The sequence below is a fragment of the Setaria viridis genome, chromosome 7 (assembly GCF_005286985.2).
Source record: "Setaria viridis chromosome 7, Setaria_viridis_v4.0, whole genome shotgun sequence".
NCBI lineage: Eukaryota > Viridiplantae > Streptophyta > Magnoliopsida > Poales > Poaceae > Setaria > Setaria viridis.
The window spans coordinates 30,200,879-30,222,729 of record NC_048269.2 but is presented as its reverse complement, the minus strand read 5'-3'; the positions used below and the strand labels follow the sequence as shown (position 1 = coordinate 30,222,729).

Genomic DNA, 21,851 nt, shown 5'->3' with positions numbered 1-21,851 from the left:
AGCCGTTGGGGGAAAATCTTAAGAATGTTACAAGCGTTGCACGAAAAGAAAGTTACATTCCAAAAGACACTAATGTTCCAGCAAAAGAAATTGTAAAGAATGAATCAAACGCGCTTTCGACCTACATCTCAAGATCAATCATCAAACGGAACCACTACATCACCGAAGAAAACCACGAACAAATTAACTCACGTCTAAACGTTCCCGATTCCCATGTTAACACCCGCCGAAGGACTTGCGCCTCTTGTCGCCGGCTCCCGGAAGCGGCAGCGGCTCCTGGTGCTGCTGCCGGTCCCGCTCCCGCGACGGCGAACTCCTGCCGAGTCCGAGCTTCCGGAACAGCCGGCTCAGCGCGCTCTTGGGCTTCTCGAGCTTGTGGATCTCCTGCCGCATGCTCGAGCACTCCTCCTCCAGCTCCGACACCCTCTGCCGGATCTCGACCACGCTCATCGCCGGCGACAGCTCTCCGGGCCGGGTCGCCGCCGAGCCGCCCTCGTCCGTCGTCTCCTCCGACCCTGCCGCGAAGTCCAGATCGTCGTCGGCCCTCCGCGGCAGCACGCAGGTGTCGGAGCTGGAGCCCTGGTCGGCGTTGTCTGACACGAAGAACCACCCGGACACCGTCGTGCGCAGCCGCAGCTGCTCGAAGAAGAGCACCTGCACCACGACGCGCAGCGGCAGCCGCTCGTTCTGCGCCGCGTGCGTGCACGCCTCCAGCGACAGCTTCTGGCAGTTCATCAGCCGGCACAGCTGCTCCCGCTCCGAGTCCGTCAGCCACGGGTGCGCCTGCATGCGCGCCACGAACTCAGGTGTGGGTCAAGAACAGTGATGATGAACTGCTGGTTTTACCTTGAGATAGATGTCAATGGCGCGGTAGAGGCCGTCGTCGATTGCCCGGGCGTAGTCCGGGACGAGCGCGGCGATGGTCTGGAACTTGGAGAGCTTGAGGTTGGTGTCAGTGCCGACCTCCGCGAGGTACCCGTCGATGAGCTTGGCCACCGTGCTGACCGGCATGAGCTCGGCCGAGGGGGCGTCGACCAGCTGCCCCTCGTCCGTGATCTCCGGCGACGCGGCGAACGCGGACGTGCTCGTCATCATGAACTGCTCCAGCATCCGCTGCAAGCTGTCCACATCGTAGAGCGTCTCCGCAGAGTAGCCGGTGTTGGGTATCAGCAGGTCCTCCAACGCGGCCTCCTCCAGCTGGTTGCCGGCCCTCCTCTCCAGCGCGTCCCGGCATGCCCCGCTGGCGTGCAGGACTGTGGCGGTGCGGAGCAAACCAAGCAGGAACCGCGTCGGGGTGACACCCTTCTCGGTCGGGAGCAGTGCGACGACCTCCTCGAGGATGGTCCTCTGGTCACCGTCGGAGAGCACGGCCGTCGTCCCCGACGCACCGCCGCGGCTGCTGCCGTCGCTGTTATCCCCATGCCGCTTGAGCCCGGAGAGGTGGCGCCTCGCGTAGTGCACCAGTGAGCCGGCGACGTTCTCGGGGCTCATGCCCTTGGACTGCACCGCCGCAATGAGCCTCTTGTACACCGGCAGCCTGAACGACGACGCCTGCTTGTACCACCAGTCCACGCCCAGCGACCGCGGCTTCGCGGTGGCGCTGGTGCCGTTCCAGATCACCGTCTCCTCGAGGCTCTTCGCCGTGTAGTACTCCAGCATGGGCCACCCATAGAGCGTCGGGTCGGCGCAGGCCTTGCTCGCCAGCGAGTCGATGCACCGTGGCACGATGAGGAGGTCCTCGGCGTCAGGGAGCACGGCGTCGCACGCGTGCAGCGCGCGCACGGCGTCGTTCCAGGTGCCCAGCACTTGGGAGAGGAAGGTCTCGGCCTGCTCCACGAGGTTCCCCTCGCCGTAGTCCTCGGTCATGGCTAGGTGCTCGGCTGCACATCGCACCGGCACGACGTTCCCCGCGTTCAGCTCCATCCTGACGTCGTAGCAGAACATGGCGGCCAGCTGGAAGGCTTCAGGGCCGCCGGGAACGTCGTCCAGCCGGACCGTGCATGGTTTCCTGTCGTCTTCGTCATTGCCGGTGGACTCGTTTATCAGCTTTTGCAGCGTGCCGCTACGGCTGATCAATCGAGACTGAACAAGACGAAAAAAACGGTGTTTACACGTTTTCAGTATGCAGAAAATGTCTGACATTTGAATGTAGCATAACATATCATCTGCAAATCTGCAATTCAGGCCATGGAGCACAATGTGGCAAGGTTTGGCCATATTTGAGCAAGCATTTTTTATAACACTGAAAAATGACTAGCACAGTGTGCTAGAAAAGAGAGGGATGGGAGAAATGTACATGTACCTTGTGGAGATGGAAGGATATCTCTCCTACTTCAACTACCACATCACTTTCAAGCTCAGTATTGCAAATCCTGCAAAAGGGCCATTGTGGTTATCAGCAACAGCAGGATTTCTAGTGTCAAAGTGTAGGGGAAAGTATTAAAGATTTCTGCAGTGTTCATCTGTCCATCCATTCCATGTTGTCAGAGGCGTCACTCAGATTTTCTAAAAGGTAAGGATCTCATTTGAACCTGACCAGAAAAGACAAAAATGTGGAAGCTTGGATGGGTTAATTATTTGAATAAATTCATCAGGATCTTCAATCTTAAACAATGAGATTTCATCAGATTGGTGTAGTCCATGCCCTACAGATGTAATTAAGATCGAAGTCCATATATGACGAGAAAATACGGGAACAATTCAGCTGATCGATCTGTTTTCAGCTGTGCATCCATCTCGAACCAGGAACACAAGCGCATCAGAAGAAATAAGGAAAGGGAGACGACAGGGCAGAAAAATACCAGGTATTAGGGTCTTGGAATTGGAAACATTCTGATGGTTTGGATCCGATCACCTTGATCGCCGCCGCCATCAACCCGCCGTCCCGCGCGCCCCTCCCGGAAACGCGACGATCGATCAAATTGAGTGGACACGGTGACGCCGCGGCGAGATTATCGGCAGCAAGAACGGCGAGCGGCATGCACTGATCCGTAAGTATCTGCACCGTCGCCGGCGGATGGATCGGCCACGGCCTTGCGCGGGCACCCGAGAATTCGTGAGAAGTTTGTAGGAGTACTACGGTGTACCTAGCCTCTGGTGATCTCTCGGCTGGCCGGCCGACCGGCGATCGCCTGGCCTATCGGTGGCCGCGAACCGCGGCTGGGCGGCTGCCGCCGCGTGACCCGGGCGCTCGGGGCGGGAGACGATCGTCACGCACCGCGCGCGTCAGCCTGCAGCTCAGGAGTCGGGACGTGACCGTGTAGTCGACTGAGATAGATGGCGTGGCGCTTCTCTCTTGTTATGTTACTTCCTTGTCGAGAGACCAAACGTCTCGCGTCGCATGGCATAGAGATGGGCGTAGTGGATTAGATGTTCCTGTTCGTGCCAACGGAATTGGAAGGTGATGGAACACGGCAGATCGATCCGAAAAATTCAATGCGCTGGCCGCTGGCTCTTGGTTCCTAGATTAGATTAGCAATCGCCGTAATCGGCGCCGTGATCAGTGGCCGATCCAACAGCTAGCGCCTACTCCTACATGCGTTCTTTCGTCTTGTAGTCTGTACACACAATGCAGTGCAGCCTGCTCAAGGTTACTGTCCATAGACGTGCACAAGTATCAATGGATACACTTGTCGTTAAAATTTGTTGTTCGCATGGAGTACATGCTCAAGCTAGTCTTCCATCATGAGTCATGTAACACGCGAATTACGGGATTAGCATGGATAGATGCAACAGAGACGATGTCAGGTTACAAGTGTGGGCGTGTGGCTTCATCAGGTTGTAATTGGTCAGGATGGCGCTGCAACGTCACGGTTGTGCTGGCTGAAGATCCGGTTGAGGAACATGGCCAGCCGCACTCCCCCCTGCGCGATCCGCCGCGACACGATCGGGAGCCTCGAATCGAAGTAGTCGTCTGCGAGAGTGAAAGCCCCGTTTCATCAGCAGCTGTTTGCATTCAGATCGTCGAGATGCACAGTCATCTTTTGCCCAAACTTACTGGATAGGGTCTCCCCTCCATGGACGCCGCTGTAGGCCCACTTGCACGCCAAGTTTATGCTCTCCGTCGCGTACCTGTCGCATCAAGAAGCACGTCGATGGTTATCCACATGTAGTGAAAAAATGGTCTGTTTCGTTTCTATACTTCCAGAGTGAGATTTCAGATAACACGAACTTGGTTGGGCACGACAAAAGGTCCTCGCAGTCTCCCCACGATGATACATCGTCAGACCAGGTGCCCTGAAGAACGGAGTTTTGCAAATGTGAGATATAGTTGTGTTTCTTTGCTTGGAACGAAGAGTTGTTCCTTAGTTAACACTGGATCGTCTCCACTTACCTTGGTGAGGTTGTGCTCAAGTTGCTTCCGGAAGGTGCCCATGTCCTTGTCGTAGAACTCAGCGAGAGCAGTCTGTATGATCTCCCTGTCCCACACCTGAAAACGACCCAGAAAAATTTCTCCAGTCATCACAAAGTTGGAATCGTGTGCAAGCAAGGATCGTGGGCTGCTCATTACGTACGTGATGGAGGTTGGATTTGTGCCTGAACCACCGCAGGTCTATGGAGTTACCGCCTTGGTCGCTCGTGAACCCCACATGCATCGGCTGCAACCACACAGGAAATTAGCCACGTGATGAATGGAAGGAAGGAAAGAAAGAAAGAAAGAAAAAGCAGCAGGCCAGACTACCTGATGAACATCTCCCATGAAGTGCGACAGAAACAGGAGTGCTTCGGTCAAGTTGTCTGCATTGCAACCAGAAAATGGTTATCAGAACACGTAGAAATACAGAACCATTGGTTGAGATCGGCACCTTGCTCTGCTTACACTTGCGATCGGCGCTGCCGTGCTTGTAGTGCAGGAGCTGGGACGTGAAGTTGGCGATGGCGCCGGCGACGCACATGTCCTTGGCGCCATCGGGGCCGTGGCAGTCCCCTGCTCACCGATCCATCACCATTGCATTGCATTTCATCACCAGAGAGACACGACACGACGGCCCTTCAACTGCATGCGAACTGCTTGGAAATTGGAAGAACTTACTCGAGTAGTCGAAGGTGCAGGCCTTGTCAGGGGTGTCGATGAAGTGGAGCGGGCCGGTCCACCTGTACTTGTACCAGTGCCTGACCTGGTCCGGCCACACGCACAGCGCCGACAGGTCGCCGCCCACGTCCTCCGGCAGCAGGTTCCTCACGGCGTGCGCCGCGTCAGGCTCCAGCAGACCCTGCAAAACCCGGGCTGCCTCGGTCACGACGCTTGGCCGTTGGCGAGAAATGGACGGGAGGGAACGAAACGGGCCTGATTTACCTGCGCGATCTGGCATGTCATCATGTGCCCCTCCTTGCTCCACGACCGAGCCACCGGCGCCGCCGACGCCAGAACCACCAGACCCAGCGCCGCCGCTCGAAGGAACGAACCAGCCAGCAGGCCCTTGCCGCCGGAGGCCATTGTAGAATGTACTCGATCGATGGCGTTACTCGAAGTAACTTCAGATGTATGATCTAATGCGGAGATCGAGTAATATAGCCGGCGGAAGTGGAAGGTAAGGCGATGGACTTGCGTGCAAGCATCGCGTGTGCTTCTTCTTCAGTTCAGTTCAGGCCGTTCCTCACCATGCTTATGTTGCTTTGCTTAGCTCCATTGGTTCCCCAGTTGCTGACTGGCCGGTGGTGACCGTGACTCCTGTTTCGGCATGGCTGGTTGCGTCATCTTCTTCTTGATCTCTCCATCTCTCTCTAATGCTGCCGCGGTGCTGCCACTGCTTTGGCTTGGCATCCCGCGATAAGCAACAAGGACAGGTGCCTGATGCTGCAAGCGTTGCCATTTCAGTGGGTGTGGCCTTGCAAAACGTGCACGCCCACGCAAACGAGTACTGGGCCGGGCCTAAGCTGTTGGTCAAAATGGGCCTGAGCAGACGGTTAGCCAGGCCCAGCCTGATCCGCACGTGAGGGCCCATTTCAGGCGGCCCATCAGCAAGCGACCGAAAGGATAATCCGCCCGAGCCAACAACCCCGCCCGCCGGCGCCGGGCGGTTGGTTCGTTCACTAGCTTGCTGCGGTCGCGGCGATGGCGGCCGCCGCCTGTTTCTGCTCGAGCCCCCTCGCGTGGGCGCGGCCTCGCGACGCTCCCGCTCCCGCTCCCGCCCCGCGCGTCGGCTGGTGTCGCGCGTACGCCCCCACGGTCGTGGTCGCGGCGTCTGACGCGGCGTTCCACCCGGACGTGTCCCGCGCGGCGGAGTCACTGCAGGCGGAGTTCCGCGCCGTCGACCGCGCCCTCGCCCTCAACTCCTCCCGCGTCGCGGCCGCCTTCCGCCGCGCTCGCGTCGCGCCGCACGTAACCCCCCTCGTTTCACCCATTCCTCTACCGCTCTGCTTGGCCTCCGAACCTGGAGTCACGCGTGTCGTTTGTTTCAGCATTTCGGCGGGTCGACGGGGTACGGCCACGACGACGGCGGCGGCCGGGAGGCTCTGGACGCCGTCTTCGCCGAAATCGTTGGCGCCGAGGCCGCCATTGTGCGCCCCCAGGTTCCACCTTGGCACACGACAGTCTCGTTTCGCTCCATTCGTTGCTCACCTCAGTCTGACCGAGCTCCTCTCCGATGTACCAATTCCTCCATCGATGCCAGTTCTTCTCCGGCACGCACGCCATTGCCTGTGCGCTGTTTGCGCTTCTGAGGCCTGGGCATGAGGTAAAGGACAGGATGAACTGAATGAACAAGTCTTGGCTCTGCTTCTGCTCGACATTTCAGACTGATGAATGCTGAATTCCTGCAGCTCCTGGCGGTTGCTGGGCCTCCGTACGACACCTTAGAGGAGGTGATTGGGATAAGGGGGTCGGCCAATGTAGGATCACTCAAGGACTTTGGAGTGGCGTACCGAGAAGCTCCGGTGTGTTGATTTCTCTCTTAGAAGTTAGAATACATCTAGATGGTAGATTGTGTTGCCTCGTGCTGTGGATGGGTTAGTGATGAGGCTTCAGTTGTAGCTCGCAGCAGATGGTGGCCTTGATTGGGAAGCCCTTGCTTGTGCCATCAGACCAGAAACTGGATGTGCCTTCATACAGAGATCTTGTGGGTACTCGTGGCGCAAGAGCTTAAGCGTAGCAGATATTCAGAGAGCTATAAGTTTGATCAAGGCAAGATCACGTTCTGTCTAGGGCCCAGCAACCTTCTGCATCTATGCTAGCTTTTGTGTGTGCCGACAGTTTTCATCTTTTGGATCTCATTGCAGATGCAAAATCCAAACTGCATGGTGATGGTTGACAATTGCTATGGTGAATTTGTTGAGACATCCGAACCTGCAATGGTGGTAAGTCCATGATTATCACCATCTCATGAAGGCTAGCTCTACCTCTATCTCATTGTGTGTTTTCATGGCAGGGAGCAGACTTGATTGCTGGTAGTTTAATAAAGAATCCGGGTGGAACTATTGCGCCTTGTGGTGGTTATGTTGCTGGGAAGAAACATTTGGTTGAAGCAGCTGCAGCTCGCCTATCTGCACCTGGCCTTGGGGTGGAATTTGGGTCAACACCTGGCCATGTTATGCGTTCACTGTTTCAAGGCTTGTTTCTTGCTCCACAAATGGTTGGAGAAGCAATAAAAGTAGGTTCTTCATTCTCACATCTGTGATGCAACTATGTACGCAATTGATGATATAGTATGATCCATAGGGAGGTTTGCTAATTGCGGAAGTCATGTCAGCCAAAGGCTACAGAGTTCAACCGCTTCCAAGGGTTCCTCGCCATGATATTGTGCAGGTTAAACAGAAGGCCAACCCTCTTTACAACATTTCATAGATAGCAAGTGTTCAAGAATTTTAAGGTCAATGCATAATAATGAAAACTTGAAAAAAAAAATCGCAGGCAGTGGAGCTTGGCAACAGGGACAGACTCATAGCATTCTGTGAAGTGGTACAGCAAACTTGCCCAGTAGGATCTTTTGTTAAACCAACTGCTGGGGAAACTCCTGGTTATGCTTCAGAGGTTTGTTTGTAACCTTGTATACCTTCCATCATTGCATCGCTCTTACCTTCCATGCTATTATTTGTATTACAATGTACATACAGTTTATTTCGTAAATTTACTTTCTGATGAAATACACTCGTGTTCCAAACACTGTTAAACTAAACAACTAAAGTGATTAACCCACTGAAATCAGGTCATTTTTGCCGACGGGACATTCATAGATGGAAGCACAAGTGAACTATCATGTGATGGACCCTTGAGAGATCCATATGCTGTCTTCTGCCAGGTAAGCTAAGATCCTGATGTAATTTTTACTCAGGGTCCTTGCGTCGTGTTTAATATCTTTGCTCTGTTGTGTGCAAGTGGCTCCAGTGAGTACTTAATCTGGTGCTGAGAATCTCAGCTCTAAGACACCAAATAAAACCTTTCCTCATATATTGCATTGGTTGTCACCCTAGAAACGTACTGGTGCAGGGAGGAACACATTGGACACAGTGGGCACTTGTCCTCACTGAAGTTCTGAAGGTCATATAACTGTGCGGTCCACGTTTCTGGAATGGACAGGCCCTTTTCCTAACTATACTTTGATTACTGGGAACTCGATATTGGTTGAACTGATTACCTGGTAATCTTCATTACTTGTTACTTTAAACTTACCTTCAGTTCTGCTGTAATTTCCACTATCTCTACATCTTCAGGTTGTCAACAGATCTGTTTCAAGTGGGATTCATGGCTTAATTGTTGAAACCATGTTGACAGATCGGAGGGGAAGTAGTGGCAGATGGAATAGATTCTTTCGAAGGTTTAGTGGCAAAATTTTGCAACTTGATTTTTTTAATGGCAGATTGAGTTAGGTCGAAATAGGGGCAAATATGCAATTAGCCTTTTTTCCCCCCTCTTAAGATTGGCCATGAAACAAATATGTACCAAAATACTAGGAGATCATACTCTTCACTTTCCTTTCTACAGAATGTAGGGCAACAAAGTATTTGTAAATGCAATCAGAGACAGATACATGCATCCTGCTAAGAGTAGTAATTAGCTAGTATTTTTTAAAAAATACTTGGAGATACTACTTATTGTGTACTCCTATCGTGTCTATTCATTAACCTGCAAACTTCATAAACCTTATTTTCAAAGCAGGCCAAGCGACTAACTGTAAATGCAATCATACATAGCCATGCGCTGCTAAAGCATTAGAGTTGCTTGGCGTGGTCTTGAAATATTTGGAGATCCTACTGTGAATGTAGGACAAGGTAATATCGAGGTATCTCTCTGCATGGAACACGCCCACATCTTGCAGCCTCTTGTTCTTCAAGTCGACAGCAAGCACCCGTGCCCTCTTGTTGCATGTGTCGACCTTGGCCATGAGATAGACGTTGTGATCATCGTTCAAGCTGAGTGTTGGGTGAGCGATGTGGAGTGCCTCCAACGTCTGTTGAGGTGAGTTACCATCTTCTGCCTGAAGCTTAGGAAGCAACTCAAAATGCAACGTGTTGGTGTCAACAAAGCCATCACGTATCTCAAACACGTAGTCCCTGTCCCAGTTATTCTTCTCCAAACTAGTAGCCGCCCTGCTCCATACGGAAGCCTTCCAGGCACCGGAGGCATAGCAGTAGAAACAGTCGACGACCTTGATGCGACCTTGGACAACCGCTATGTCCCGAGCAATCACTGGATTGACAAGGAGCTTCTTGTTGTCCTTCAGTGACCGTGGGAACGGGATGTAATGCAGTTCATCCTCGCAGTCGAGCACGCTGCAGACGAGGATACCTCGCCAGGGATCGACGAAGCCCATCAACCCCCCTTCTCCGAGCATGATCACTCTCTTCGGACCATGGCGAAACTGGCTGTGTTAGTGCTCTCTGCCTTGTACTGGAACGCGCTTGGAGCTCCAAGTATCAGTCTTGGAGTCGAAGCTGGTTGAACTGCCATGGCAGCTTTGAATAATCCATGGCGACAATGTAGTAGTGGTCGTCGTCGTCCGGGTTGGTGTCGTCGCGATGGCGTAGGATGCCTGTGTTGAAGTACAAGCAGTAGGGATCGTCGTCGTTCGTCACCAGGCGCAGCGACGGGCCCTTCTCCCCGCCGCCGGCGTGGTAGACGAAGATGTCCTGGCACTGCGGGTCGACGCAGTCGAACAAGGAGCCGAACCCGACGCGTAGGACGGCGAGGTCGGCCTCCGCGGCTATGATCCGGGGCTCCGTGCCTATTCCGGCGAGATGAGCCGGTTCCGGGCACCAGACGCAGAAGTAGGAGACGGCCGGCGGGGGCGCGACGCAGAAGGTGACCTGGATCTCGCCGCCGTTGTTCATCCGGCCATGCGCGGTGGTGGCGTTGCGGCGGTCGGCGATGTACGCCCGCACGTCGAGCATGGCCCAGCTGCCGGGAGCGCCGGCCTCGTCGTGGGGCTGGTGGTCGAGAGCAGGCGGACGCAGGGACGCGTCCAAGAAATTCTTGGTGCCCATGGATCGATCTCCTAACTTCAGCTTCCTACCCTACCCTGCGACGACGTTTAAGTAGAGAGCAGAGACCGGATCAGAATCGGGAACCAGTGGAAGTTTGGTATGTGATCGGAACGAATTGCGCGCGGGAGGAGGAGGGGGGAGGACGCCATAGTTGGGGGAACTGGCGATGGCGGCAGCGGAAACGATAGGAGGAAGAAATCAGCGTTGGGGATCACACATGAACAGCTAGTTGCAGAGTGCAACTAGTGCTGATTTCTTTCTCTCTCTCTCTCTCTCTCTCTCTCTCTCTCTCTCTCTCTCTCTCTCTCTCTCTTTTGAAAATTTTCGATGAAGATGCCGTTTCCCTAGAACATCTTCGGCCGTGAATCATGAAGTACCCCTGTTAGTGAGCAAATTTTTCACATCTTTGGTCCTGAATCGCTTCAATTCCTTGGAGAAATATCACTATGAAACTTTCAAGAGTATCTTCTACGGGTAACGCAGAGCACATAGCGCTTGTTTGCTTATGAGTTATGATCCTGAGAAAGCTGCATGGCACCATAGAATGCGGATTGCTGTATGACAGAGCTGTGGCTTGTCTCTGAGAATAAACTTGTGATCAAAGATTTCAAAGGTACCTTTAATGTGAGATCAGAAGCAAATGCAAGCATCGTAGTTGATTAACATTGCCTACATCTCACGATAACCAGCAAAAGTCAAGGAGAGAGAGCCTTTATACCTCTCTAAGCCTAAAACAAATCAACTAGCTAGAGTGAAATGAAGCATGTGCCTCACCTTGGAGCAAGTGAAGCATACACAATGTACACTACACTAGCCCTCAAACTTGGAGCCTCCTAGTGTCTCGTTCCTCCATTCCTAAGCAAGTTCACTTCTCTTTCCAGAACCGAAGCAACTGAAAAAGGAAGCTCCGGTTTCTTCACACTGCTGCCATGGCAGTTTGTCCCATCCTGCAGTAAACAGCACAAGATCCTGCAAGGGTGCCAATAAGAGGAGGGTGACTGCAGAGAGGAGATGGAGCCGAGCAAGCACAGATCAAGAGGCCACACAATGGGGAACAGCAGCAACAACAAGAAGTTGCCCCCCTACCTGCTGCTCGTGCTGCTGGCGATCGGCGCCGCCGCGGTGAGCGTCGGCATCCTGCACAAGATGAGGGAGCGCCGCGTCCTCTCCGTCCTCATCCAGGAACACGACCAGCAGCTCATGTCCTTCCAAGTCCTCCTCGAGGTATGGATATGGCCGTATGAGTTTGCAAACATCCTGTTCAGAATAAAAAAGTTTGCATGCATCACAATCATCTTTCTGATAGATGGCTGCCGGTTGCCTGCTTCATTGTGTTTGCATTTGCTGACTAACTCCGGCAGTAGATTCTGAACGCCCTGCTTTTATAACCTGGACTATCAACTATTACGTACTCTTAAGCAATCAGTTGCGTAATTACTTTCATTCACTGATTTAGAAGCTGTAACAAAATATTGATGCTCAGAGTATCCATTTGAAATTCTGAACGGCGTAGTTCCAACTTGCAGTGGTAGTAGGCTAGTAGCTACTGCACCCCCGATCCCGGTCCCCAATATTTTGTCCTCAAAGTAAAAATATCAGCGCATCGTAGATGAATATTTGGGCCTTAGATTACGGAGACGTCTTGTCTTGATAAAAAAAAACAAGGGTCCTAAACTACAAATATTCACATAACTTCAGGGCCCCCTTCGGATCTCTGCATTACATATTTCCATTAGTGTACATAGTTGATTTTATCTGTAGCTAAGCTGAGTTAAACATGAGTTAGTTGAATACCACATCATCAATCCCCCTTTACCTTAATAATGTTTCATCATCAAACAGATTAAAACACATTGGTGCATAATAGTTCAAAGTCAAGATCTCACTGTAGCTTGTATAGAGTGAATTGCATATACTGCTTCAATTAGGGCATTTTATTGACTACTCCATCCGTTTTAAATTATAGGTTGTTATGGCTTTTCTAGGTTCATAAGTGTTCGTATGCATCTATATTTAGATACATACAAACACCCATGAACCTTGAAAAGCCCAAACAACATATAATTTGGGACGGAGGGAGCAGTAGCCTAGTAGGTAAAATACTAGAAATAGTACAATCTCATGCAAAGTATAATTCTATCTGCATTAGGTATTGTCATGGCCGAGCCATAATGCTACCAATTTAGGGTGTATGTAGACACAAATTCTGCAGGAGTTGCAATGGGAACATTGCAATTTTCACGGGAGAAGAAAAAAATTTAAACAGGATCTGTAGACGCATGAATACAACAAAAACTACAGTATTGCACTCGCAAAATCTTTGCAAACCCAAACCATGAGGATACTGTCCAATCTAGAACCGTGCCTCTTCATAAGTTAGTCCATATACTTCAGCCCCTGAGAAGACTTTCCATATTGATACCATTTTGCAGACATACTTTAGCTGGAGGCTTCACATCACAATTTACTTTCAAAACGCAAGTAGCCAAATACATCGATATGTTCAATTGAACACACTCTTATTCTGCAAATAATAATACTGAGATGAAGGTCTGCCATGGCTGTAGCACATTTAGAGCCTTCTACCGGCGTTTTCTGATAGTGTGTTCTGTACTTCTATGAGTTATTTCTCCAGCCTACCATTCAAGAATTCTCATCAGCTAAATAATGCTATCTCCTTTTTGACAGAAAGAAAAGGAAATTAATAAAGAGATGAGAAGGAAAGTGGACGAACTGGAAGCCAAAACATCTGTCCTAAGCATTGAAAGGGCAGAATTGAAAAACAAGCTCATGGATTCAGAAACTACCACCACATATCTTACCAACACCCAGAAAGAACTAGAAGCAGCTCTTGTGGAGAAAGAGAACCATATCAACCAAATGAAAGAGAATACAGCTGCTTCAAACCCTGATCAGACAACAAGTATAAAAGAACTTTTGCAGCAAAAAGAAGCCGAGCCTGATAAATCTGAAAATTCTAGTGATTCCATACCTGCTACAACAGAAGATAGCTCCAAAAACACTACTGCATCAGAGAGTGACCACCAGGATGAGAGCAATGTTTTGGGAGCAAACAACGAAAATGCAACTTCAGACACAGTGGCACTTGAGAAACCTGAAAACTCTGGTGACTCCATGCCTGCTCCAGCAGAAGAAGAAAATTCCAGTATCACTAATGCATCAGAGAGCAGCCAGCAGGAGGAGAGCATTGTAGCGGGTGCAAACAATGAAAATGCAACTTCTGACGCTGTGGTATCTGACAAATCTGAAAACACCAATGGTTCTGTACCTGCTACAGCAGAAGAACAAAATTCCTACAAGACCACTGCAGCAGAGAGCAACGAACAGGACAATAGTTCCTCACAAGAGCAGTTCTTAAAGTTGACAACTAACATGGAAGATGGTCAGCCACAAGAGAATAAAGGTGATGCCAATGAACAGTCAGATGATACTCCAGAGGGTAGTCAGCAAGATAAATCTGAGCTTCCGCAAGGGAGTCAGAAACAGGCAAATGGTCAGGAAGCCAGCAAAGAAGACTTGGATGGCACGGGACAGGAGGAGAACCATCAAGGCGAGGTCAGCAACCACAGCAGAGACAGTAAACTGCTGGAGAATGAAGATGGTAATGTAGTTCTTAAAGAAGCAGAGAAAGAAATAAATCCTGAGGGTACAAGCTCAGAAGACAGCTTGAGCGAAGCCAACCAGAACAAAGCGCAAGCACCGGAACCTGCTGCCGACCCTGCAGATGTAAGCACCAGCACATCCACAAATAACGAGGAAAGAAAAGAAACAAGCAAGAGACATAGGAGGAGAAGGTCCAGATCTAGAAGGAAGCGGAGGGCCACGGTTGCTGCCAGCAACAATGATGGGAATCATCAAATGGAGGTAGATGCCACAGCAAACCCATGAACTTAGGACTGGAAAAGTGTTGCAGTACAATGATGAAGTAGTAGAAATACAAATTTGTAAAAGCATTCCAGAAGAGACAAAAATCCAGACCGCATTCATACGCTGAATACCTCTGAAGAGAAATAGAGAAGAAACAGAATACCAGATATGAAGCTATAGTTGTCATTTTGTAGCTGATGGCAGCATAAATAATAGTTAATTTCATATTATAAATGGATTCCTTCTGTGGACTTGACAATGTGCTGTATTTACACTTTATTTCCTGTAAATTCTTGCCTGAATTGTAGTCCATATAAAGTTCAGCCACATGTGATAAATCCATATTCTCTGCATTAAATGGATGCACTCATATAAATGTCACTCATATTAAATACAGCACTGATGCACCTTTTCCCACGAGACACGGACTTGCAAATAAGCTTTACTGTCGTCCATCACACAAGATGTGACAACATTGAGCAGCAAGAAAGACAAAACAAATTCAGGTAGAGCTGAAAATGAGATGTGCCAACTTTACTTATCAAGATGTATAAATAAACAGGAAAAGGTTTGCTGTCTTAACATCCAATAATTATGGATATGTAACTCAAAACTTGTAACACCTCAAGAATTTTGAATCAATTCTACATCATATCCATTCTGTGCTGTCTCACCCAAAAAATAAAAAATAAAAAATTACATTGGTGGTTGCAAGTTATGAATGTAAGTAGTGGATGTGGTTCAAGTAGCAGTCTACTGCAACACAATCTTAGCTCTTGTGCTGTTTACCTGTGGCTGGAGGTACATGTAATTGTTGTGCTTCATCAATTACAGATGCCATAAACAGCCACCGATGTTTCGTCGGAGATTATAACTTGAGAGCGAAGCCAACTGGTCTAAGTAGAATGTTTCCGTGTGGCAGTGTAGCATGCACTTGGAACATTTCTACGAGGGAGATTACAAAAATGTCTAATGTTGATACACAGCAATCAACGCATGAAGCATTGCTGAATCAAAGGGTGTGAATAGTCCACATAGCTATCCCAAAAGCCCTTGTACTTCTCCATTCCAATTTTGAGCCATGGCTTCATATTTCCATTGTAATGCAGTACTGCCCCTTCCTTGATAGTAGCAGGATCCACAGTAGTGTAGCCAAGTCCCAAGACATGCCATTTGGGATCCAGTGCTTCAACCAAACCATAGAAAGCAAGAAGCCCAGGTGGCAAAGATCCAAGCTTCCATAGGGTATGATCAGCATTGCGCTCCTGCCAATAATGATATATACCTGTCACATTCTTGTTCCTCCATTCAATAAGATCGAGCACATTCATACCAAATGCCCAGCCACAAGCATCAGGGTCAAAATGAGCACGGATTAGAGGATGGGAATGGTTAAGATACTTATGAAACCTGTGGAACGTCTCCATGCAAGTCTCTACAGCACCCATCACATTACCATTGAGGTTGGTAGTAAATAGTTCTGATAAGTCCTTCTGAACAACAATATCATCATCAAGAAATACCACCTTCTGCAATTCAGGATATATTTCTGGAATGTAAAACCTCAAGTGGTTAAGCATGGATAGGTACTTTGGGTTCCTGAATTTAATTGGTGTTCCACGACTACCACTTCCAGAGAAGTAGAACTTTTGTGTAGCAGCGTTCTGCAGCTGTTTAAGAACAGGAACATATGATGCATTGAGCCAGGTAAAGTCCTCCACCTTTTGTATCTCCACAGTGACCCCTCTGTAGTCATTCATGGCAAACCACGCCCTCATTGGAGCATAGTTTAACTCATCGGTCACTAGGTGAAAAACAATCTTTTCAGGGTGCTTTGAGTTTATAGCTGTAGAATTAACAACAACCGAAACAGCAAGGATGTTGTCTGAGAAGACACAAAAATGATATAGGCTGTTATCCCTTAGGTTTCTCTGAACTGCTGGGCTCCGATCAGAAAACTTCCTCTGAAGCTCGGGACTCTTGAACCATTCCATGGTTAACCGGACACCGAGGCAGTAAAGCCCCTTAGGGAGTTCCTCAGCAGCAATCTGCCCATATTTTGTGCTCTTCTCCGCCTCAGCCTTCGACTTCTCCTCTAGGGACTGAATCTGTCCTTTCAACTTCATGATTGTGATGCCACTATCATACCGTAATTGCTGCGCCTGGAAGAGCAGCACAGACATATCCCTGATCGCCTTCTCTGCTTCCTGCTCCATCACCTTGCCCCCGTGGGCTGCAGCGTGCGCGAGGATGCTCTGTGCCCGCCGTACCTGGGCACTAAGCTCCGCCGCAAACTGCAGGTTATTGGCCTCCTTTGAAGCGGCGATATAAGTTTTTGCTAGATAAATCTGATCCATGATCTGCCTTGAGAACGAGCGAGCGCTCAGCATTTCGTCGGTCATGTTGAGCGCATCCGTGATGCCCTCCAGGTAAGATCTCTGCACACGAGAGGTTTGAAAAACTTTCAGATGCTACTCGCTAGCACTCATTATGGATCCACAAAAACTAAGCTCGCACTAGACAGCTAGCAGATTCAGCAGGCGTAATGGCTACTAACTAAAATTGGCACGCTCTAGTCAAGTACTCGGATAACGAAAGGATCCCTGGAATGCGATAAATGCGATGTGGTTACCTGACGGAGGAGAGGAGAGGAGGTGGTCCCGGATCCGGAGGAGGCGGTGGAGGTGGAGGTGGACGGCGAGGCGCCGGGGTCGGGGGAGCCGAGGAGGACGGCGAGGAGGAGAACGCAGGCGAGGGCGAGGAGGAGGGAGAGCGCGAGGCGCACCCACCACGGCCGCTGCTGCCACCGGCGCTTGAACGACGGCCGCCGCTGGTCCAGGAACGGCCGCCGCCTCATCGGATCGCGCGGGGCCGGCCCCGCGCCCGCGCCCGGGACCCCGCTGCCCACGCTGCTCTCGCCGGGCGAGAGGCTCACCGCGCCGGGATCTGAGACGCGCCAACCGCTGCGCGCGCGCGCGAGCTGCTCCCTCCTCGATTTCCCTCGGTGGCCGCGGCTTCCGAGATAGATCTCGCGTCGCGCGGCGCGGCCGGCAGCGTCGTGCGTGCGTGCTCTTGGACCGACGTGCGGTGCCTTGCTTGACTGCGCTGCGACTTTATCTGGCTGGCTGCCCACCTGGCTCCGACGCCGTTCAGCTCGCCGCTTCGTCGATGCTGCTGGCTGGCTCCGGAGAGATGAAGACTAGGAAACCAAGGGGCTGTTCGGTCCGGGCTAAATTTTAGTCGTTGTTACTCGAATGTTTAGATATTAATTAGAAGTATTAAATATAGACTATTTATAAAATTCATCGCATATATGAAGGCTAAACGACGAGATGAATCTATTAAGCCTAATTAGTTTATAATTTGACAATGTGCTGCTACAGTAATCATTTGCTAATGATGGATTAATTAGGCTTAATAGATTCGTCTCACCATTTAGCCTCCATATGTGCAATTAGTTTTATAATTAACTCATATTTAGTCCTAATAATTAGTCTCTGAATATTTGATGTGACACGGACTAAACTTTAGCTCAAGGATCCAAACACCCCTAAGGGTGTATTTGGCTTGGAGACAAGGTGGGACAGGATCATCTGTTTCCGTTTTTTGGATGGGACGATCCTATTTTATGTTTGGTTGAGAGGGATGAGTCTGTCCTGGTTCTTTGTTTGGTACGAGGGATCGAGGAATATGATGGATAACGATTTTAACACCGTTAGCCATAGTAAATGGACCATACCAATCATCTAAAAAGTGTTAACCCCACTAGTCATTCTCTAATCAATATTTTTCTTTTTTTTTCTTCCCTCACGGGTCTTATCCTTTTCCCCCGGTGTTGGGGGAAAATATTAACGATCTCCTAAATACCACTTAAAGCAACAATCATGAAGGCCCAAGCCCATCCGAGATAACGAAATCGCCGTCAAGCCCAACATGAGTGGGACTCCGCCTCGCCCGACCGCGGTCCCGGGGTCGGGAGCGTCCGACCCCTCGCCGCAAGGCTCCGCCTCGTCCGACCGCGGTCCCGGGGTCGGGAGCGTCCGACCCCTCGCCGCAAGGCTCCGCCTCGTCCGACCGCGGTCCCGGGGTCGGGAGCGCCCGACCCCTCGCCACAAGGTCCCGCCTCGCCCGACCCTGGGCACGGGGGTCGGACTCACTAGGGACCACAAGACGGATATCCTCCTCGGGCGCGGACCGGACGATCAGGGTAACGATCCTGTGGGTCCCTCTTGTCGACCTCGTCATAAATGCACCGCAGGTCTGTCAGGAAGAAGGATAACCGCGCTCCTCACGCAACCCGCTGCAAGTACCCATGCACGACCACACTGTACAAGCTACAGTACCGGCGGCTTCCTTCCATTCGCCGTAGGGTACTCATGGCCTGCGCCGCCCGGAGCAGAGGGAAGACTCGCCCGTTCTCAGGCCCCGCGCGCCCGGCAGCAGGGATGTGACGCCCGCTCTCCGCGAGCCATCAGCAAGACGGCGGCATCCGCCGTCCCTCCCAACGGACACCAGAGTGGCGACGAAACGCCCTCATCATGACCCGGCGGCTACAGACACCGGAGATGCTATCGGCAGGGCGCGACGACAGTTGGCGCACGGCCACCCTTCCACCTCCAGCATACGCGCCGGCAGACGCCAGGCACCTAGGAACTTGATCCCTCCCTTCATGTTGTATTTTTACCATACCACGTTTAAACTCTTTACTGCTCTCATCACCCAGTCTCACCTGTAACCCCGGCGGTCCCCTTACGATATAAAAGGGGCACCGGGGGCCCGAGACTGGGGGTCGGCATTCTTCTCCCTCAAGCCAACAGCGCACTCTCGCATTCCCTTAGAGCACAAGCACCTTCAAGAGACCTGGGATCAGATCCCTCTCTCGTTCGTCTGTAACCCCTACTACAGAACCCCGCGTGGGCAACACGAGCGACCCCGATACTGGACATAGGGCCTCCTTTGCCCGAACCAGTCTAACCCTGTGTCTCCCACGCCACCATCCGAAGCCTTACGCGCATAAAAGAAATTTACTAGTCTAAGTCTTGATCTGCCAATCTTGACAACGACACCCGGCATCCGTTTCTCGCCTGTCGTACGTCGCCCCCATCTTCTCTTCCACCTCTCCCTGTTCGTGCTCTCAAGCCAGGCATGGAGCAGCCGCGCGGAAGCCATGGCTGCGGCCAGCGGGCTTGCCGGCGCCCCCTCCCCCCATGGTCGAGCTCCCCCGCGCAGAGGCCATGGCCGTGGCCCACGGGCTCATCGGCGCCGCCCCCTGGATCGAGCTCTCGCACACGGAGGCCATGGCTATGGCCCGCCAGCTCGGCGGCGCCACCCCCCGGGATCAAGCTCCCACACGCGGAGGCCACGCCTGCGGCCTGCCGGCTCGGCGGCAGCGCCCCCAGGGTTGGGCTCGTCGGCGCCGTCTGCCCGTCCCCTAGGTCGAGCTCCCCAGCCGGCGACTCTCCTGCTCCTCATGCGCGTCATGCACTCATGCTTGTTAGACGGATGACGACGACGTCGATCGGTATTTAAACATTCGACATGATAGGAACACCCCTTTAGGAAACCCTTTAGGGTGTGTTTGGTTCCAGGAACGGATTGGGATGGGACGGGATGATCCCATTTTTACTAAAGGGTTTCCTAAAGGGGTGTTCCTATCATGTCGAATGTTTAAATACTAATTAGGAGTATTAAATATAGGTTAATTACAAAATCAATTGCACAAATGAAGGCTAATTTGCAAGACGAATCTATTAAGCCTAATTAGTCCATGATTTGACCATGTGATGCTACAGTAAATATGTGTTAATCATGGACTAATTAGGCTTAATAGATTCGTCTTGCAAATTAGCCTTCATTTATGCAATTGGTTTTATAATTAACTTATATTTAATACTCCTAATCCTAATTAGTATCTAAACATTCGATGTGACAGGGTAAACTTTAATCCATAGAACCAAACATCCCCTAAAACGGGTTACAAACCCAGCACATGAACCGAAGAAAAAAAATACAAAAACAATGAACATACTGCACTACTCCCTCCGTTCCAAATTAAACGAATAGTAATTTGGAATGGAGGGAGTACTCTAATCTATATCTATACCTATACTAAATATTAAAGTGCGGTCGTTTCTTCTAACCGTCGTGGTTATTTTACAAAAAAAGTCCCTCAACTTTTTTTAATCAACCCGCAGTCCTGGAGTTAAACTGCCATAGTTCGTTGATGATTTGCATAAAAGTCCCTCAGCTTTTTTGTAATGGCCACTGAGCGTGAGGGTGGGGATGGAGCAGCAGTCGAGCGCCTGGCGGAGCAGCGTGGTCGGCGTAGGCATGGCTGGTGTCGGGCTCGAGGGGTGATCCTGGCGCAGCTACACTACCATACTTGGGGAATGGGGTGCCGCGGCTTACGACGAGGGTGGACTGGTGGCTTTCCCAGCGGTGGTACTGGGACTCCCCGCAGTGGCGGCGCATCACATCGCCGTCACCCTTTGCTGGAAGCTGAAGCTAATCCCAGTGGAGGAGGCATCACAGGCATAGCATAGTGGTGGAGGAGCTCCCCCATGATGTGCAACAGATCTCGCATGATCATAGTGATGTATGCCACCACCCACCAGTGCGGAGTCGCTCGCATGCCCAGCAAATAGTCCTCAACTAGAGGCAGCGCTAGCTGATGTCGTCTTCGTCAGCAACACTTGTCGCCACCTGCCAGAAGGGCTACCACTTCGGCCTCACCAAGAAGCTCCAAGCTACATCACCAGGAGGACAATCCACAACTGGAAACCATATGCGTAGGATGACGAGGAAAAATCCACTGGAGCACTCAGATGCCTAACAATAATCATGGTTTTTTTGTTACGAGGATTTTAGTTCCAACTGATGGACAATCAAATTTTACTTATATTTTAAAATTTTCCGCAAGATAGTAGTTCGACTGCTATGCATTTACTATCTGAATCTGAAAATTAATTTGTAGGTAGAACATTTGGTCATCATTGACTATATTATGAGGAGCAAATTGCAGAAAGATACTTGCATTGTTTGATTGCTTATGTTTCTTGGAGCAACTAGATCATGATGTCAGGCTGTCAGGGTGTATACACTCAGGCATGAATTGTTGAGTATATTATAATCAAGGACTGAGCATTCATTTTAGCCTTGCAATTTTTTCTTTTTATAGGCTGAAAGTTTTGTAGGCAATCTCTTATGTTTATAATAACTTGCATATTCATAAAAACTAAGACATGAGTTGCATAAGTACAGAAGTTTTAATGCATGTTTAAACTAGATGTAGAACATGTTGCATGTGTATAAAAATTGAGATTCCACAGTTCAAATGGGTTATGTAGAATTCAAAGGAGTTATCCGCTTATTATTATCAGAGATGTATACAAATATTATGAAACATCCTAAATCAGATTAGGAAGCAAGCGAAGATGACAATTTAGAAGCCGCTAAGGAACGTAAGCATTTGCTAGTTACTCCATACAGTTATATCATCTTCGTTCTAAAAACAGGCACAAACAAAAAATAATGTCTACTATAGG

General features: G+C 50.5%; 6 protein-coding genes across 12 annotated transcripts; 2 read left to right on the top strand and 4 right to left on the bottom strand.

Moving 5' to 3' along the window:
* Positions 1-18: 18 nt before the first annotated feature.
* On the bottom strand, positions 19-3,021 carry LOC117865946 (BTB/POZ domain-containing protein At5g03250). The gene is made up of 4 exons (XM_034750222.2): positions 2,802-3,021; positions 2,303-2,372; positions 847-2,082; positions 19-783 (listed from the first exon to the last, which is right to left on the bottom strand). Exons 1-4 carry the CDS (start codon positions 2,978-2,980, stop codon positions 217-219), a joined length of 2,052 nt encoding a protein of 683 aa, XP_034606113.1. The 5' UTR covers positions 2,981-3,021; the 3' UTR covers positions 19-216.
* Positions 3,022-3,606: 585 nt separating this feature from the next.
* Positions 3,607-5,496, bottom strand: LOC117864442 (endonuclease 1). Its single transcript, XM_034748552.2, has 9 exons — positions 5,297-5,496; positions 5,033-5,213; positions 4,820-4,927; positions 4,682-4,737; positions 4,515-4,598; positions 4,334-4,429; positions 4,172-4,236; positions 3,998-4,071; positions 3,607-3,913 (listed from the first exon to the last, which is right to left on the bottom strand). Exons 1-9 carry the CDS (start codon positions 5,435-5,437, stop codon positions 3,789-3,791), a joined length of 930 nt encoding a protein of 309 aa, XP_034604443.1. The 5' UTR covers positions 5,438-5,496; the 3' UTR covers positions 3,607-3,788.
* A 519-nt stretch (positions 5,497-6,015) lies between these two features.
* LOC117863588 (uncharacterized) lies at positions 6,016-9,037 on the top strand. 4 transcript variants are annotated; one of them, XM_034747379.2, is made up of 12 exons: positions 6,016-6,322; positions 6,403-6,513; positions 6,615-6,677; positions 6,763-6,876; positions 6,974-7,123; positions 7,219-7,296; positions 7,368-7,589; positions 7,658-7,744; positions 7,850-7,969; positions 8,145-8,237; positions 8,426-8,576; positions 8,711-9,037. In XM_034747379.2, the coding sequence occupies exons 1-11, from the start codon at positions 6,056-6,058 to the stop codon at positions 8,483-8,485; spliced, it is 1,365 nt and encodes a 454-aa protein (XP_034603270.1). In that variant the 5' UTR covers positions 6,016-6,055; the 3' UTR covers positions 8,486-8,576; positions 8,711-9,037. The 4 variants fall into 4 exon arrangements, with proteins under 4 accessions (XP_034603270.1, XP_034603269.1, XP_034603272.1 ...); XM_034747378.2 differs by having other exon boundaries at positions 8,650-9,037; XM_034747381.2 differs by having other exon boundaries at positions 8,410-8,576.
* A 78-nt stretch (positions 9,038-9,115) lies between these two features.
* On the bottom strand, positions 9,116-10,600 carry LOC140223513 (uncharacterized). Its single transcript, XM_072295360.1, has 2 exons — positions 9,868-10,600; positions 9,116-9,797 (listed from the first exon to the last, which is right to left on the bottom strand). Exons 1-2 carry the CDS (start codon positions 10,417-10,419, stop codon positions 9,120-9,122), a joined length of 1,230 nt encoding a protein of 409 aa, XP_072151461.1. The 5' UTR covers positions 10,420-10,600; the 3' UTR covers positions 9,116-9,119.
* A 688-nt stretch (positions 10,601-11,288) lies between these two features.
* LOC117863587 (uncharacterized) lies at positions 11,289-14,541 on the top strand. The gene is made up of 2 exons (XM_034747377.2): positions 11,289-11,643; positions 13,108-14,541. Exons 1-2 carry the CDS (start codon positions 11,431-11,433, stop codon positions 14,326-14,328), a joined length of 1,434 nt encoding a protein of 477 aa, XP_034603268.1. The 5' UTR covers positions 11,289-11,430; the 3' UTR covers positions 14,329-14,541.
* Positions 12,539-17,476, bottom strand: LOC117863585 (probable galacturonosyltransferase 10). 4 transcript variants are annotated; one of them, XR_011898642.1, is made up of 5 exons: positions 16,940-17,476; positions 15,097-16,745; positions 13,412-13,558; positions 13,242-13,327; positions 12,539-13,055 (listed from the first exon to the last, which is right to left on the bottom strand). XR_011898642.1 is itself a non-coding variant. In XM_034747376.2 (2 exons), the coding sequence occupies exons 1-2, from the start codon at positions 17,162-17,164 to the stop codon at positions 15,297-15,299; spliced, it is 1,674 nt and encodes a 557-aa protein (XP_034603267.1). In that variant the 5' UTR covers positions 17,165-17,476; the 3' UTR covers positions 14,815-15,296. The 4 variants fall into 4 exon arrangements, 1 of the variants encoding a protein (XP_034603267.1); XR_004642254.2 differs by having other exon boundaries at positions 12,539-13,327; XR_011898643.1 differs by lacking the exon at positions 13,242-13,327.
* Positions 17,477-21,851: the final 4,375 nt, after the last annotated feature.